Source organism: Pelobates fuscus, chromosome 3 (genome assembly GCF_036172605.1).
Source record: "Pelobates fuscus isolate aPelFus1 chromosome 3, aPelFus1.pri, whole genome shotgun sequence".
Lineage (NCBI taxonomy): Eukaryota > Metazoa > Chordata > Amphibia > Anura > Pelobatidae > Pelobates > Pelobates fuscus.
The window spans coordinates 355,416,435-355,435,358 of NC_086319.1; the positions used below are offsets into that span (position 1 = coordinate 355,416,435).

General features: G+C 40.4%; 1 protein-coding gene across 1 annotated transcript in view; it reads left to right on the plus strand.

Moving 5' to 3' along the window:
- The window catches only part of ATP13A1 (ATPase 13A1), a 62,908-nt gene that overhangs the window by 7,865 nt on the left and 36,119 nt on the right, over nt 1–18,924 (plus strand). The window contains exons 3-12 of the mRNA XM_063449191.1: nt 1,062–1,252; nt 3,801–3,873; nt 8,408–8,563; nt 8,900–8,969; nt 9,192–9,298; nt 10,328–10,457; nt 10,542–10,597; nt 10,888–11,014; nt 12,862–12,999; nt 13,895–14,015. Coding sequence (XP_063305261.1) covers nt 1,062–1,252; nt 3,801–3,873; nt 8,408–8,563; nt 8,900–8,969; nt 9,192–9,298; nt 10,328–10,457; nt 10,542–10,597; nt 10,888–11,014; nt 12,862–12,999; nt 13,895–14,015 — 1,169 coding nt within the window. The remainder of the gene's footprint in view (nt 1–1,061; nt 1,253–3,800; nt 3,874–8,407; nt 8,564–8,899; nt 8,970–9,191; nt 9,299–10,327; nt 10,458–10,541; nt 10,598–10,887; nt 11,015–12,861; nt 13,000–13,894; nt 14,016–18,924) is intronic.

Below are 18,924 nucleotides of genomic sequence, written 5' to 3' on the forward strand. Positions count from 1 at the left end.
ATGTGGTAACTTTAGGAAGAAAACTGGTATTTGTGCTATCCGTGGCTGTATAGTCTTACCTGTGACTGCTTTGGAGTGGCTGAGTCCAGATTGTTTGTTTTAACTATATACAGAGAAAGCATTGTTAGAAACATTGTTTTTTGATATACATATATATATATATATTTAATGCATTGAAGAAGAGTCAGTCATAGTCATAGAATATGCATCAACAATATGTGAGTAATTAGATGATTCTTAGGTTTATCTGTTTGGTCTTGTAATCATGGTATGATGTAGCGTATCAAAAGAAAAGTTAATCTACATGATTGCTGATTTTTCATCATTATAAAATACAGTGAAGCACAGGGTTTATTCACTAAATAGCAAATGGTGGTAAACTTAAATCTAAACTGTGGATGTTAGGCAAAAATAGCTGATTTGTAAATATTCTACACCTTGGCTATAGTTAGTTTTAAAATGTTTAGTAAATAAACTCAGTGGAGTTCTTTAAAGCGGGTTTGTTGACAAAACTGGGGATTGTTTAGAATTGACAAGGAAATTGCAAGTTTTAGGCCAGAATTGTCTTGCTGGAAATGGGTAAGAGGGAAGTATTTCCCCCTCGCCGCCCTCCTCAATGTCTCCCCAATATTGCTAGTGTTGCCAACTCAGAGAATTCATTTATGTTAATTTTACTCTCTGTGCTTTACAAACTTCTTGTCATGAGTTGAATGTCACTGCTTACATACCTCATTGATTGTGAACTTGGTATACAATTTTTTTTTATTTTTTTATTTTATCTCCTCATGTGCTGAAAGCTGATCTCTGGTATGACTTCCACCTAGCATCCTATAATTTACAACTGGGCCGTGAAAAGAAATCTATTTTCTTTTCTGGTGGTACAGGTTGGGTTAATGCATTATATAGCCTGGTGAGATATGATTGGAACTGTGAATAGATATGGAAATTACCCTAAATTAAAATGACTTAAACATGCCGATCTTTGTGATTTTAGAAGACACTCCAAAGTTTCAGTTGTAATTTCCATGGGAAATGTTTTTAAATTTTTTTTAATCATTCAGCAAGAAGATGGTCCGGAGATCCTGTTCTTTGAATTCCAGAAGATAAAGTATTCGTACGACGCAGAGGAAAAAAAGGCATTCCTTCCTGTTGTATTTCCAGTAGAGCGACGCCTTTCTTATTACCAGAGTGCCAAGGGATATCTAGAGGAGGCAGATATTAAAGCTGCTGAGAAAAAATATGGAACAAATAAGTAAGTGCATCTTCACGCCAGTAAATATGTCATGTTTTATACTAAGAAGTCAAACCGGTATTGGAATAAGTCAACAGTGCCAAAAGGTGTCACATGCAAGACTGAAGATCAGTTTCTTTGCGTTTATTAAGAGGGGCATGGGATTGTTTTGATTTGGATGCTGATGTAGCCAGTCTATGTATTTAGTGGGCAGCACAGCATCTGATTCCTTTCAACACATGCTGCCCATGGCTGGGTGACTTACACAACCAGTATCAAAGCTCCTTCTGCTTGGCCCTTAGGCAGTTTTAAAGTGGTTCTGTCAATAAAGATAAAATCTTTATGAAATGCGCATAAAGGCTGTGTTGTAGTTTAATTGAAGTTTGAATGCAGTCAAGTGGCTTTGTTTTATTTATTTTTCCTCTGATTGTTAAAATGTGACAAAAGACTGAGCTATTCGCTGTGATGGACTGCCTGTCACCCCAACTGGGTATCTTCGTCAAGCTCGCTTCCTAGCTCTCCTCTGGGACACAGGTAGTGCTTCAGCCCCTAAAGGCTGAAGCTTGGCTGTGGTCTCTCTGTCGCTTCCTGCCCTGGAATAGGGTCCTGGGAACAACTTCAAGTGATTAAGCTCTCCTGCAGATAGTATAGCTGATCCACCTAAACACTAGTCCAGACTGAGTGCAGGGTGAAAAATAACTTGTTTATTATGGCCAAGTAGCCTGCTCTTATACACAGCCCGTAGCATGGGGTCTCCATTAAATACAAGACAAGCCCCTCTCATAAATCGCTCTGGTTGTGAGATTATGGTGTTAAAGACCGGTAAGCTAATTATCTCCCAGGAACATAGAGGCAAACACAAAAATATAAAACCTAAAAATACCCCAAAATATCATAAAAATATATAACCCCACAAATACATCCCCAAATAGTCCTGATCTGAGTGCCCAAGTTCTCCAAATGGCACTCAGATCCACGCAGTGTAGAGAAAACGCCACTGTGTTTAAAGTTCTGATCGGCCGCACACGTGGTCCTATGCCCAAAATAGTTCCAGGGCGTTTGGTGCTTTAGCCGGTTAACTTTCGGGAGCTCCTGCGGCCGCAGTACGGGGTGCTCCGTCTGGCTTCTCGGTAGCGTTTGTGCCCCTTAGTCTCAGGCACCTTCCCTCCAAAAAGCGCTTATTCAAACCGTGGACCATGTTGTCCGGGAACCGCACGGTCACCTCATGCCGAAAATAGTTCCAGAACGTTCGCGGCTAAGTACCGCTGAGGACAATTTGTGGGTTTCTGCATGTGAATGGCCGTCGGGGATTTAGTGCTTGGTTCTATTCGAATGAAGGATAAGTGCCGAACCAAGAGCACCAAGGAAAAGCTTCTAATGGCGGCTGGGCAGGGTTAACTCCCAAACAAGGTCTTGGTAAATGTCCCATAGTCCTTGGGCAGGAGGCTAGTTAGAGGAGCTCCCGGCATGGGCATGTTTGCCACACTTGCATTGTGTTGTCACTTACACCACCCTTAGTTAGCGATGGCTGTGAGGATAAAGTCATTGTCTCATTAATTGAGACAATATCTATGGAGGTTGCATGACCCTCCTATAGACATCACTGTTGTACTCTTGCGTATGTGTTAGAGTACAGCACTGATATGGGCTTCTGATGGATGAGGCGCCAGGAGTTGAAGAAAGGAGATCTGTGCCCATGGCGGATGGCTTCAGGGAAGTATATCTCTCCTCCCCTGCACACATGGGCACACAAAGTGCCAATGTCACTGACAATCTCTGGTATCCTGTTAAAGAAAAGGCATATATCAGTTCTGCTTCTGGATCTCTGTCCTTCTAAGGTGCAGAGTTTAGAGGAAGCAAACCATATGTGAGTGGTTCATATAATATTGTGTGTGTGTGTATTTATATGACATAAATTAAAGAGACACTCCACTCACATATGTTTTGCTTCCTCTAAACTCCGCACCTTGCAACAAAGGATTCTGGGTGGGCATATGCAAATTAGTTTAACAGAGAATCCCATTTTTACTCCATTCTGCCCTAAAATTCAAAATGTACCTTAAATAGCAGACAATTCATAGTACACTTTAGTATATAACCCTGAGAGGTATTCACTGAAGTGAGAGTATTTGGGCATTCTAAGTGAATTTTAAAATTAAGGCTAAGAACCTGAACTGAAAGTGTAACGGACTTAGAGAAGTTTTTTAGTTTTGGCCTTAAGCTTGAAATTCATTTTGGATTAATTTCAGATTCCTTAAAATTCTCCAATTCTGGCCTATGGAGGTACCTTTAGGCTAGAAAGTAAACACTGCCTTTTCTCCAAAGCCTGCAGGGACTGACTATACTGACCAGAACAAATATAATAAGCTGTCAGCATGCCGTATTTTGATGCATTAGACAAATAGTAGTTGCATATAAACTATTTGTTTATTTTAAAAGGCAATATTGTATACATCTAACAAGATCTGCTCCAAGACCGCACTCTACTGAAAGACTAGAATCATTCAATGTTCCTTTTGGTTTACTGTGGTTTTGTTCCCAGTTTACATAAACTTTACTCTCTTCACAGGGCGGAAATGGTGGTACCTGATTTCTTACATCTGTTTAAGGAGAGAGCCATTGCACCATTCTTTGTTTTCCAGGTAAAACTATTTCAAAATCATTGTTTTTACATGGTTGTTTCAGTTAGTTACTAAAGCATGGCACGTATTTTGTAATAAAAAGAATTTGCTAAACATCAGGAAAGCTCATTTTATTTCAATTTTTTATGGTTTCTTTTTGAGCCAAGCTTTGTACTCTAAAGATTTTTATGCTCAGTCTGTATTCACAATTAAAATCAGTATTAACACTCCCGTGCCTCATACGCAGTGCCATGCTAGCACTCATTGAAACTGTAAAAAACAAAACAAAAAAAAACTGTGAATCGTAATGTCCTTGAGCAAATTATTATTATTATTGCCATTTATATAGCGCCAACAGATTCCGTAGCGCTTTACAATATTCTGAGAGGGGATTTAACTATAAATAGGACAATTACAAATAAACTTATGGGAACAATAGGTTGAAGAGGACCCTGCTCAATCGAGCTTACATTCTATAGGAGGTGGGGTGTAAAACACATTAGGACAGGAATTTGCAGTAAAATAAGGTGGGCTACCCTTTAGGAGAGGGCAAGAGACAGGTATGTGAGGTAGGGGTTAGTCTTGGAGGCCATAAGCTTTCCTAAAGAGATGGGTTTTAAGGCACTTCTTAAAAGATGCAAGACTAGGGGAGAGTCTGATGGCGGTAGGCAGGCTATTCCATAGGAAGGGAGCCGCCCGCGAGAAGTCCTGCAAGCGTTAGTTGGCTGTACGGGTGCGGACAACGGACAGGAGGTGGTCATGGGCAGAGCGGAGAGACCGAGAAGGGACATACCTATGGATCTGTGAGGAGATATAAGAGGAACATCATGTACTCACCTTGTAATTGTGGGGGACTTATTTGATCATATGTTTAGCAGAAGTATGGAGATTGTTTTGGGGAAAAGCCAGTTCTGTAAGTGAGAATGGAAAGAAGATGTTGGCTAAATAGTTCACATCAAAAGAGTGCTAGTTAAACTGTAGGTTCATTTTCATGCTTCTTTAAAGATGTGGATTCACTGCTCACTGCTCAATCTTCTGCCATTTAGGAGTTAAATCCCTTTGTTTATGAACCCTAGTCACACCTCCCTGCATGTGACTTGCACAGCCTTTCATAAACAGTTCCTGTAAAGAGAGCCCTATTTAGGCTTTCTTTATTGCAAGTTCTGTTTAATTAAGATGGTCTTATCCCCTGCTATGTTAATAGCTTGCTAGACCCTGCAATAGCCTCCTGTATGTGATTAAAGTTCAATTTAGAGATTGAGATACAATTATTTAAGGTAAATTACATCTGTTTGAAAGTGACACCAGTTTTTTTTTTTCATGCAGGCTGTGTCAATCATAGCCAGGGGAGGTGTGGCTAGGGCTGCATAAACAGAAACAAAGTGATTTAAAGCGGCACTGTCATGCCTCAATCTCTTCCTCTCTCAGGATCTGTTCTCCGTTTCTTCCTGTCTTCTCTAGTTTTCTTTAAAATCATAAGACAAAGTAGGGACTCTCTGCCTTATGGAGGTTTCCTCCGTTTGACCAGCGGAGGAGCAAAGTGTGCTTCATTTCCGCTGGTCAGAGCAATTTTCCCATAATTCTTACCTTTATTCCCTGTTCCCACGATGCTTCCTGTCATTTTAGCCAAAACTGCCGAATTGCGTTCTAACTGAATGAGAACAGTATGTTCGTTTGTTTTAGAACGCAATTCGGCACTTTGTTCGGATCGCAATTTCATTCGAATGAATGAAACTCCGATCTTATTAGTGCCGTGGCTGCATCTTGCAGCCGTTTAGTAGATAGCTATCTACTAAAAGGCTGAAAGACCTAAATTGGTCTTTCAGCCAAATTTACTAATACTAAGTAAAAATTACTTAGTATTAGTAAATTATGCCCTTACTTGCTATACCGCGAGTAGGGGCATGTCTAGTAAACAGTGAGCAGCCTGTGGCTCCTCACTGTAAAAAAAAAAAAATATAAACACCTATTGGCCCCCACCCCTAAACGGGTGGGCGGTGGGTGGGGGCCCGAAGTCAAATCCTCCCCCCCCATCAAAGGTGACAAAGAGCACTCTGATTGGCTTAAACCCACCAATCAGAGTGTTCTTAGCCTAATTGCAGGGCGGGGCAAGGCTTTATAAGCCTTCCCCCGCCCTGCGGAGCTCAGTCTGCGCGGAGCCATCCATGGGTGAAAATGGATTATTTTTTTTTGCGCTCGGGTTTTTTCTTTTATTTTAAGTTCGGGTATAATGGATTTTTATTTGGCCTTTTTTGGGGCTGAAAAATGAAGATTTTAGAAAAAAGAAGACGTTGAATCGTAAGTTTAATTTTACTTTACAGGGTAGTAATTTTATTCCCCCCTCACTATTTTTTTTAGGGTGAGGGGGGTAGGTAGGGGCTTTTTTATTTGGGTGGGGGGGTGCGTGACTAGGGGCTTGGGGACCCCTAGTCACCTTTGATGGAGGGAAGGGGGTATTTCACTTAGGGCCCCCACCTGCCACCCAGGGGTGGGGGCTGGGGGGGGAGGAGGACAGTAGGTGTCTCCCCCCCCCCCATTATCATTATGGCCCCCACCCGCCGCCCAGGGGTGGGGGTCGGAGTGGGGGAGGACAGTAGATCCCCCCCCCCCCCCATTATCATTATGGCCCCCACCCGCCGCACAGGGGTGGGGGCCTGTGGGGGGAGGACAGTAGGTCCCCCCTCATTATTTTTTTATGGCCCACACCCCCTGCTCAGGGGTGGGGGCCGGGGGGAGGACAATAGGTCCCCCCCCCCTTATTGTTATTTAGGGCCCCCACCCGCCGCGCAGGGGTGGGGGCCGGATAGTAGTTTTTTTTTTTTTTTTACACTGGCCACTGGCTGCTCACTGTTTAGTAGACATGCCCCTACTCACGGTATAGCGAGTAGGGGCATTCAGGAGATTTTAATCTCCCTTATGCTATTATGGGGGTCATATTGACCCCCATAGAGTGAGTGGGGGGGGGGTGACCTGGAGGGCTTATGAAGTGGCGGGGAGCACTGCTCCCTGCCGCTTCTATCTTTTCATATTTCAAGGAGGGAGCTGCGTGCCGGTAGCTCCCTCCTTGTAATAAACTGAACGAACTAACTAACACTGATACTCAGTGTTAGTTTGTTCATCTGATTTTTCTATTCATTCATTCGTCTGTCTGATGAATGAATAGATGAAATTCCCATTCGCATGTCCAAGTGTTTCACTGGGCATGTGCGGGAATCTCAGTGCTATCTAGTGTGGGCAGATGACGTGTCCCACAGGGACTTCACCTACCCACACAAAGATGGCAGCGCCCTGAATATAGATCGGGGCAGAATATAAAGATTAAAAAAGAGGTAATATGGGGGGCTTAGGGGCATTTGGGGGTGACTAAGAGGTCAATTGGATGTAGTGGAGGCGGAAGGGGGTTAAAAAAACGGGGCATGACACTGCCGCTTTAACTCCTAAATGGCAGTGAATTGAGCAGTGAAATTGCAGGGGAATGATCTATACACTATAACTGCTTTATTTACCTAAAGTAATTTAGGTGACTATAGTGTTCCTTTAAGAGGAGAATAGCTGAAGGTTTCTTGAAAGTTACTCCAACCACCATGACCACACCAATGATTTGAAGTGATCATGGTGGTTTAAGCTGAAAGACTGTGCATACTGGCTCATAACACTCTGTTCCGAGCAGGCAATGTCAGTTCTGTGCATAAAATACATTTTATTGCGCACTGCATGCTGAGAATGAAAATATTGCCCTAACGAGTAGAAATTCAACGCTGGTGTGTACACTTTCGCTTGCAGTGGTGAGTAACTCTTAAAGCCTGACTAGTAGCATAGGAATCCAAATTTTAAGCCCTTATTTGAGCATTACTTACGTAGTTTGTATTCGAATCCATTGAATGTGTTAAATTTCACCATATATTGTTATAGATGCATTTATGGCTACAGTTAAACTTTATACAGGATTTTTATTTTTTTTATGAGAAAGTAGGAGCCTCCTAACACGTACTGCAAGACCAAATGTGTCACTTTGCTTTTACATAACCTGTCACTTGGTCACAGGTGACAAAGTACACCTATTTTAAAAAGATATTCACAACTAACAAAACATCTCATTCTATATACCTCTTTCTGTATGGTCTTTTAAGACATGAGTATCATACACCAGACCATGTCCAGCTTTGGCTCTTTTGCTATTGATGGACTGCAATTCTCATAATAATCTGCTGCCAAGGTTTGGACATCCCTGTTTTCCTATTTTTATCTCTATTGATTCTGAAATTTCTAATATTTATGTGGAAAAGCCATCAAAACACATAATTTTAGCTGTTTCTGCACTTACACTAAACTCGTGTTGCAATGTATTTTTCATTTTACTATATTGACTAGGTTGAGTTTTGCCACTTCATGATGGCATCTGGGCAAGTAATGTATGCACTTTTGATGTGTTGCTGGTTCTGAATGAATTGGTAGATTTAGAAAATTGTAATGTATGCTTTTTAGCTTTAACTTTATCTGTACTGTAAATCAATACCCCCAAATAACAGCATTTAACACTCCACCTCTTCTTTAGGTGTTTTGTGTGGGGCTATGGTGCTTGGATGAGTACTGGTATTACAGTGTATTCACCTTGTTCATGCTGGTAGCATTTGAAGCCTCTTTAGTCCAGCAGCAGATGAGGAACCTGTCTGAGATCAGAAAGATGGGGAACAAGCCGCACATGATCCAGGTGAGAAGGACATGTGTTGTCTGAATATAAACAGAGAAAGATGAAGCAGGCCTGCCGTGTTGCAAACCATTTAATTTTGTATACACTACACTGCATTGATCTACACCTTCACAAATCTATAGTCTATGCAACGAGTTATAGTCAAGTTAGTATTTATGGTGTTTGTCTGCTTAAATTGCACATTTCTCTAAATGATTTCTGAGCTGTTATATGCAAGGGATGAATTCAGTTCTATGTATTTTGAAGCCAACTGGAATTCTGCTCTACTTATTTATTGTTAAGCCAACCGGAAGGCAGTGCACTTTTATTTGCAGAAATTAATATACAGTTTCTTAGGTTTACAGGAATCGAAAGTGGAGGCCCATCTCGAGTGATGAAATAATCCCAGGCGATATCGTATCCATAGGTAACATTTTACTTTTACATGAATCAAATCTCTCGGCAGGGGGTTGGTAAGAACTGTGATGAATCAGTAACTAGTGCATTTTTACACACTGTCTTTATAGACCATTGACAAGGTACAAATATGTAGTTGAGCTGTGATTATTCTATTGTCCTTTAGTCCATGATATAATCATTTGGATGGTTTATTAAACAATGCTATTTTATTGTACTGTGTTGATTTCAGGACGATCCGTTCATGAGAATCTGGTTCCATGTGACGTTCTCCTGCTTCGTGGTCGCTGTATAGTGGATGAAGCTATGCTTACCGGAGAGTCAGTTCCTCAGATGAAGGTGAAATGCTTCAAAGATTATAAAACAAAACATAAATTACTAGATCTGTGCTACTGGGTAAAAAACAAACAACAAAACATATAATAGTTTGACTAGCAATGAAATAGTCCATAAAAATACCTCAAAGATACAACAGTGGATCAGTGTTTAATTTTGACAGCAAATTTCAAATTAGTTTTAGTCATAGTCTTTTGACTATAAAGCCCTTTTAGTTTGTCGTATTTCAGTCACCCGAATTATTTTAGTTTGTATACTAAATCTTCAGTAGATTTTAGTCAATACGCCTAAAATTGAATATGTTTAGTTAAAACCTCTGTCTCTTTTGCCCCTTCCCCAGCTCCTCTGTGTCTCTTTGTGTGTGTCCCAGCCCCTCTGGGTGTCTCTCTCCCAGGGCCCGATTTGTCTCTTTTTGCCCCTTCCCTTGTCTCTTTTACCACTTCCCCAGCCCTTTGTTGCTCTTTACCAGGCATCTCTTCCCCAGCCCCCCTGTGTTTCTTTCTCTCCACAGCAACATTTGTGTGCCTCTTCTTCTCTCCAGCACATTGTCTCCTTCTCCCACAGCCCCTCCATGCATCTCATCTCCCCATGTGTCTCCATTCTTTCCCAGCCCCTCTATGTGCTCGTTTTCCTTCCCAGTCACCCATGTGGCTCATTTCCTCTCCTCTCCAAAGTGTATTAACCGCCAATGTTAATTTTGGCAGCAAATTTCGATTTAGTTATAGTCTTTTGACTAAAAGCCATTTTAGTTCTAGTTGTATTTTAGTCATATGAATTGTTTGTCAACAAAATCTCCAAGATTTTAGTTGACCAAGTCTGACGAAAATTGTTAGTCGACAGAATTAACATTGCATTTGGATACTTATATAAAAAATATTTGGAAGTCCACAAAGACAAAAATGAAAAACCTTTTATGAATGTTTTGTCTTTGTGTATGTTTGCTTGAAATGTAAAAAAATAAAAATAATGTATAAGTATTCTGGAATTGTTTTGCACAGTTTAAGAGCTAACTATTTTATTGGACTTGTGCAGGAGCCTGTTGAGGATTTGGACCCAGAACATGTGTTGGATATGAATTTAGATTCCAAACTGCATGTCATCTTTGGTGGTACTAAGGTGGTACAGCACACTCCCCCTCAGAAGGCAACAAGTGGCCTTAAACGTATGTATATTTTCAGGTGAATTATGGAGCTTAACTGGTGTAATAGACTATGAATTAAGAATTCTTTGCTCTTTTCTCTCCCAGCTCTTGATAATGGATGTGTGGCCTATGTCTTAAGAACTGGATTTAATACCTCCCAGGTGAGTGTCACTCTGCACTAATACTGGGTAACACTTCACATGACTATATAGCCATACTGTTAACAGCTTATGTTTTATGTGGTATAATACTCATGGCCATAGAATTATCCATCCTGCTTCCTGCCCTATAACCAAATTGATTAGTGATTGGGGAAAACATTGTAAATTGCACTTATTTGTGAGGAGACTTACCCTCCAATAAACGCATCATCAGGAACCTTGGAGTGTTGCCTGTGTCTTTCACTGTTCACAATGTAAATGTAAACTTTTTATTTTATTTTTTTAAATAGGGTAAACTTCTCCGTACAATTCTCTTTGGGGTGAAGCGAGTGACTGCCAATAATTTGGAAACTTTTATCTTCATTTTGTTTCTCTTGGTGTTTGCCATTGCCGCTGCTGCATATGTGTGGATTGAAGGTAATTTTGCAGTGTTTTAAATGTATTTTCTCTAGAGCTACTGAGCCAGATACTGTCCATTTAATGGCATTGCCTAAGCACCATAAAAATTGCTATAGTGGGTATAGTGCCAGAAATCTTCTGGTGCTATCTCCTGGGTAAAGGTCAATCCATTTGACAAACATTTTGACACGTACCTGGTTCTCTTAAACGCTTCAGTTCCGACCTCTTATTCTGATGTAATTAATGCAACATGCTACTTCTGCCTTAGTGACATTAATTCCACCCATATAATTAATTGACCCAGAATGTAAGCGGCTATCTCTGCCAATAAATTCTACCCATGTAGAGACCCATTGAGAAAGATTTTCAGCTTTAGATATACCCAAGAAGAGGTGTTGAACTTGTGCTGCTCTGGGGAGGTAAGAGTCAACTCACTCCAAAAAGGTTTTATACTTACCCAGAGGATGGCACCAGATGACTCTTTGATGGTTGTGGTTCCTAAACTGACCCTTCAAGTAATAATTCTCAGACTAGTTTTATTTCACAAATTAAAACAAAGTGTAGCAATTATTGTTTTTGTTTTTTCTTTTGTTTTAATGACCTTAAACATGCTCCATGAGATACAATGTTTTATTATTATTCAGTAACATATAGCTCATAATTATAATACAAGTAATTAACATGTTTTTCAACACCTTCTAGTTTTTTTTTTTTTCTATTGTGTTTAATTTCACTAAATAGTCTTTCCTTTTGTGTGCAAGGTAGTGGAAGTGTTAAAATAAAGTTCTTATGTTTCTTTAGTAGAAACATCAGATGTAGGACTGAACACACTTAAAGGGTCACTCCAATTATTATACCGTTTGCGTTTTTCTGAAGGCAGATCTAAAACATCTGGCTTCTGCAGACCAGCAAAGGCTAGATGCCAATCCTGCCACTCACTGATTCTAGTACTCCAGGTAGCTAGACACCCCAATAATACTGCTTAAGGTGGAGTTACACCTCCAGCAGCAGAGTTGTTTATCATCATATGAGCAGCTTTTAAAAGGGAACTGCTGCACATACAGATTGCAGGCATAATGACTGCTTCAAATTACTTAAGTGGTCATGGTTCTCCGAGTAATTATTTAAAACATAATGGGAAACTTCCAGTGTTCCCACACAGACTGGGGTAGCTAAACGCCCATCACTATAGCAAAAAAATTAGATGTCTAAACACACAGGTAATCCAAAGCAGGCGTTTCTTGGAATAGAGCCGCAATGATTGGCCCCATTAGAGCTTTTGAGGGAGGTTCTAATGTAGAGCTGAAACATTTATGCTCCGTTGCAATAAAAGTCTGCTTTGGTGGACCAGTGTATGCCCAGACATCTGTTTTATTTCTTCCAATTGTTTCTTTAGGCACCCTCACATGTGATGGTAGTAATCCACTGGTTGACCTAGAAGTCTTAAAGTTTGACTCTATGCACTACAACAGCCTATGTTTATTGGCATTATCTTGGTGCATGGAGTCACTGTTTCACTGCACAAGTAGCTTATAAGTGCAGCATTTTGTAAAAAAAAAAAAAAATGCTTTTACTATTGGACTGCTAATGCATTTCTTATAACTTAAGCAGCATTTTAGTTTCCTAGAGAAATCATTTTCAGCCTCCTGCTGTTTGACTGAGTATTATATGAGTTGGACGATTGCTTCTACCAGTCTTACAGCCTAATCATTTTTATATTCAGTTGTTTGTAAGCATCTAGTGGCTGCATAATATGCACTGATACTAGAGTGTGGAAGTACTTGTATATATTCATTTGGCTGTAGCTCCCTTCCATTAATCTATAGGCCCACCTAGTGACCACTGCTTGAATTGTTTAATTGCAGGTACCAAAGATCTAAGCCGGAACCGTTACAAGCTATTCTTGGAATGCACACTAATCTTGACCTCTGTTGTCCCCCCTGAACTTCCAATTGAACTTTCATTGGCTGTAAACACATCCCTGATTGCGTTGGCAAAACTCTGTAAGTAAAATTGTTGGATTTATTTATTTAAATATTTTTTCTGACTGCATTACATAAGCAGACAGGTGCCTTATGAGATTTTCACAACAGTAAAGAAAAAAAAAAAACCCACTTCTTCTCTTTTTACATTTACAGTGTAAGTGTCTTTTTTTTTCTTTTTTTTTAATGATTTTATTACATTATGGAGACATTCATATAGGTTTCTGCAAACCTAGTTAGGACTCTTAATTATCCCCTTGGGTCAGTTTTTGTTGGTCATTGGAGCAGTGCTGTGACTGGACATGCTCACAGCAGCAGAATCTGCATATAAAAGTGCACAGCATATATGCTTTCTTAGCACAACTCACACAGCTGAAAAAAAGACTGACTTGAGCAGCAGTTGAGTAGGCTGTGTGTGCTTACTTAGTTGAAATACTTGAATAGCTCAATGGGAAAGCTAGGAAACTAGACCTCATTTATATTCTATTAGTGGGACATGCTGTGGAGCCCAGTTACTGTAACATTAATTCTTAAAAAAAAAAAAAAAGTGAAATTACAGGTATTTATTAGGTGAGGGTTACACAGTGTAGTGCGGTAACCATGGGAAACCTAGTGGATTAGTCTTATAGGAGTGAGTTCTTCACATCCATTTAAGATTATATTTACCCGCTTCCTTTGTGTGTTCATTTTAACCATCACGCATTCATGCACTGTCATTTCCATCACGTGTTAAAATAAGAGAGAAGATCTCCAATAAGATTCAGTGTGGAATACTATTTAGCAGAATGTGTAATAGTTTTCAGTTCAAAAACAAAATCAAGTAAACTTGCACTATAGGGTTCATTTTCTAATGGCTCTGAAATATGACATTTGTGCTTTATACTTTTTCAAGTAACAAACTTTCATTCTATTTCAGATGTTTACTGCACTGAGCCATTCCGTATTCCCTTTGCTGGGAAGGTAGAGATCTGCTGCTTTGATAAGACTGGCACCTTAACCAGTGATAGCCTGGTGGTACGTGGTGTAGCTGGGCTTAAGTAAGTATCTTCTCAGATAAGAACATTATTGGAGCTCTCTGGTGGCAGAATAAATGTACAATTATGTATTTTTTTTTCTTTTTCTTTCTGTAAACCAGAGATTAATATGGTTATTCACCATTGTGTGCTCTGTCAATAATTTAATTTGAATTCCACTGTTATAGCTGAACTTAAAACTTTTTCCAGTATTGGCTATTTTGGTGTAAAATTAAAAATTCACGTTATAATCGTTTTGAATTTTCAACAATTTAATTTTTTAAATCTGTTGGTCCCCATTTTCAGATTGCTAGCATATGCATGTGTTAAATGTCATATATTTATTTCATCTTTAGCCTAAAAGTATAAACTAAAAGTACAAATTTTGTGTTTTACGGCACGTGTACCACTTCAGTTCTTCATTTCTGTGAATTTCAGAAATACCATATGCAGCATTTGAGGGAGTGGCGTGTGAGCTTGCTTTCTTTGTGGTGGGAACCACCTAGCAGCTTAAAGAAGATGGAAATAAGCTTCTGATTAAAAAAAGCGAATCTTCCAACTTTTCAAATTAGTTAAGGACACTGTTTATATAGAGGTTTAGAATTTTTTGACCAGCGGGCTTGTGCACAAGTGCTTTTCAGCTGGGACAATCAAATCAGTGAGTCTGGGAATGTGTAAACTTATCTTCACAGATAAATCCTAAATGGATCGATTCCCTGTATGATTAATTTCTCACAGCTGAAAATGTGTGAAATTTGTCTAGTGACCTGCCACTGTTGTTTGGGACACCATTGATGCATTGTATTAGTGCAAACTAAACTCTGAAGGCATTTAGAACACATTGAATGTATCTTGCTGAGGCTGTCTTCGCTCTGGAGCTCAGTGAAGTTCCAGATCAGTAATGGAGCTTTCATGCACATTACATATTGCTTTGAGCTCTATCACCATGGAACATATGCAGTTGTTTAATTGGAAATTGAAAAACTTTTTTTGTTTAGATTTTTACCTGCCATGTTGGGAAAATCTAACTTTTTTTTTATTTTTTTTTTATTATTATTATTATTATAATAATTCCAAACAATATACACATTATTCAGTAAACTCCTACTTCTACCAAATTGAAATGATGGAAAATTCAGTCAAAAATCGTGGAGGAAAAATGATCCCAACTGCGCTTTAATTGACTGAATTTCAGTAGAATAAATTCATGTGTCTTCTTAAAGGACCATTATAGTGCCAGGAAAACATACTCATTTTCCTGGCACTATAGTGCCCTGAGGGTGCCCCCACCCTCAGGGTCCCCCTCCCGCCGGGCTCTAGGGGGTGGAAGGGGTTAAACTTACCTCTTTTTCCAGCGCCGGGCGGGGGACTCTCCTCCTCCTCGGCTGAATGCGCATGTGCGGCAAGAGCTGTGCGCACATTCAGCCAGTTCATAGGAAAGCATTCACAATGCTTTCCTATGGACGCTGGTGTCTTCTCACTGTGAAATCACAGTGAGAAGCGCGGAAGCGCCTCTAGCGGCTGTCAATGAGACAGCCACTAGAGGCTGGATTAACCCATAGGTAAACATAGCAGTTTCTCTGAAACTACTATGTTTATAGAAAAAAGGGTTAAACCTAGCTGGACCAGGCACCCAGACCACTTCATTAAGCTGAAGTGGTCTGGGTGCCTATAGTGGTCCTTTAAGAGTGACGCTGAAATGAGGAGGCATTGATGTAAATAATTGCTTGTATTTTCACCGGCATAGGTGCGTAAATTACATTATTATTTTTTTTTTAGCAAAGTCAAATTTTATTTCAAGTTTAATTGGCAATAAAAACTTTTACACAAAACTGTACAGTGCATATCCGTAAATCGGATGGCATACAATTCCAAATTGGCCAAGTCTAGTAGCAAAGTCCAACACATATGTATGTTACTGAATTTCATAATCGATAGTGTTGTGGACATATTACACAGCAGATATTCAATGCTGGTATTTAATATTTGTAATTATTTTAATATCTGCTTGAAGCTGAATTTATTTTAAGAAAAATCCTATTGACTTTTTTGTTTTTAATATATATATATATATATATATATATATATATATATATATATATATATATATATATATATATATATATATATATATATATATATATATATATATATATACATTTTGTGCTGGGAATTTAATAGGTTATGGAATGTATAAGAAAATGCATAGTTGGTTGAGGTGTGCAAAAGAGGGCCCACAAAGGAGATAATGTAATATATGATGGGTGCAGGTGGGTGGGGTCAATCAGCTTGAACGGCAGAGGTGAGTAGGGGCTGTGAGTTTAACTAGGGGCCATAACTCCTCCCACAAATTCAGGCCTAATGGCCTTTTAACATATTAAAAGGTTTTTGGTATGGGGGGCGGGGCCAAGCTAGCAAACTGAGCAGACGCATGTAAGCCGGGCTCCTGCCTTACTTGCCAATCTCACGCAGATATTCGCCAAACTCGACAAACTACGCAAACCGGGGTGCACTACCTGCCTCAGGAGTGACCTGGTGATCATCCCGATATCTGACTTGAACACTTTGGTGACCGGGAGCCCAAGATGGACAGCCGCGGCCTACTGATGGTGAAATCGGGGAGAGACGGCCGCTCTCCTCGCCTAAACATCAGAGGTACGGACCCACAAATGCCCTACCCCCCCCCCTGGACCGGCGGGGGTTATCCCGGTCCAACCCTGAGGGGAAAACTCCCTGCTCGGACCCCAGGGGTAGAATCCAACGGGCAGCAAGAAGCAGCGCAACCAGGCAACATGGCCGCCGCCACATGTGCTCAGGGCATGGAGCAAACTGACCTTGAGGCCAGGCTGGATGAACTATTCACCAGGTTCTGGATGACAATAGCTACCCGGGAGCAAAGGGCCAAGGCACACAACATCGCTACCATGGAACAGGCGAACCCCAGGCCCAAGCACACGCCTCCCCCTGCAATCAGGGCTTGCAAACGGCGCCGGGTATGGCACACTGAAAGAACCCGAAAACCCAAGAAACTAACACCGCCATTGGCGGCAGCCCGTCCACGCAAGTGCCCAGGGAAATTAAACCTCCCTGAGCGACAACGACGGCAAGCAGGGCCAATCAAGGACCGGACAAGGCTGAAGGACCCCAAGCGGACCACACCGCAACACCTCAACCGACGCCGGCATGAGGCAGACCCCCGCCCGGGCATACCCAGGAGGCAACACAGCCGCCTGCAATACGTTGGCTCCCACGGAATCTCCCACACTAACAGCTATGCTCTACCGGAATGGGACTCTGATCTCGCCGCAGCAAACACCTCCAGTGCCGCACAGAGTGACTGGCAACACCATAGCATCCCACCGCACCGCAACAGCTACAACAGCCCTCTGAGAGCCGGCATCGGCTGACACAAGAATCACGCCACCAGAATGGTCCCCGGCCACATTAAGCTGCTATCCATGTGGCCAACGTCAACTGCCTTACCTACTTTAAGCGACAAGCATGGATAAAAGGGGACTCAGCGACTTATATATGTTTTTGACTCTCCCAATGAGGCATTTCTCTCTACAGCTCGAAACACACATATGGGACAGTAACTAATACCGGCATCTTAAACTGTGAGACAAACCTATCCCTATTAATATGTCTTTCCTCTTAACTGTCTACTTCTCCTAGTATGATACACTGTCCATTTATATGGGATAACACGTTTATAATGCCTGCTATTGTAGCTCAACATGCAGTCCCTATTATATGTTTTAAGTGCTAAGCTCTGAATAAGGGAACGTTACCTCTAGTTCACCTGTTTATACAGCTACCAGTCAGCTCATGACGTTTCGAATACATGTATATCTACAACCATGCCTAGCATAGCCTGGATAGCCTGGTTATAGACCAACTGTTTAACTCCCAATATCACTTCAAGCATGCTATATAACCGTCTCACATATACTTCACTAAGCCTATATATATATGATAGATGGAACAGAATGGAACCTTCATAAATGTTAACTATTGTTTGTACTATTGTGAAACTGTGCTTAGAGATCACCTATAACCTAAAACGCAACTAGCCTGACTATGTGCATATCTAGATTCGCATGTTCTGTTACGCAATAATGTTGCATAGTAGCCTATGTTTAACTAAGCGTATTATTAATAGGGGCACTCAATATCAGAGCCAATGACGTAATCGCTATGACAAACCTTATTTTACTCTCATTCATTGGAACTACACAGTTTTCATCATTGTATTTCCATGTTACCCTGCACAACAAAAAGTGCTGAACTGACTTGTTTTACTAATACATACAGCCGAGCATACTGAAACAGGATAGTTCCTCAACCTAACAGCTAGAAACTACCGACCCAAGAATTTCTACTTGCCTTCACGCACCCTAGACAATGTGTAATGCTGACGACTGGTGTAGATATCTTTCTCTCTTTGACCCCTCAGGAGCACGGCATGCTCCATAGTCTAAGCCTACAAACCTCAACGAGTACCTTTACCATAGACATCGTTACTCAGCTTGTACTTAGCTTGTTTTATTAATTTTGTTGCAAATGCTTACAATCAACGGTACATGTGACTAAGTTTGACTTATCATTACCTTTAGTTATTTAGACATAACTGTACCAACGTTAGCCTGATATTCATATAAAAATGTGCTGTCAAATTGCATGCCATGGCAAATCCATTGTTCCTAATCGGCTTGCTAATGCTGTTGTGGCATCGCAAGACAAAATGTTAACTGTCTTTACATGCACAAGAAAAATAAAGAATTTAAAATAAAAAAAAAAAAAAAAAAAAAAAAAAAAAAAAAGGTTTTTGGTATAATAAAATTGTGATAATTGACTAAATGTTACCCACTTTTGCCAGTAATTTTTTGTCATGGTTCAAAAGGGGAAAACTCAACATAAAGTAGTTAAAGTA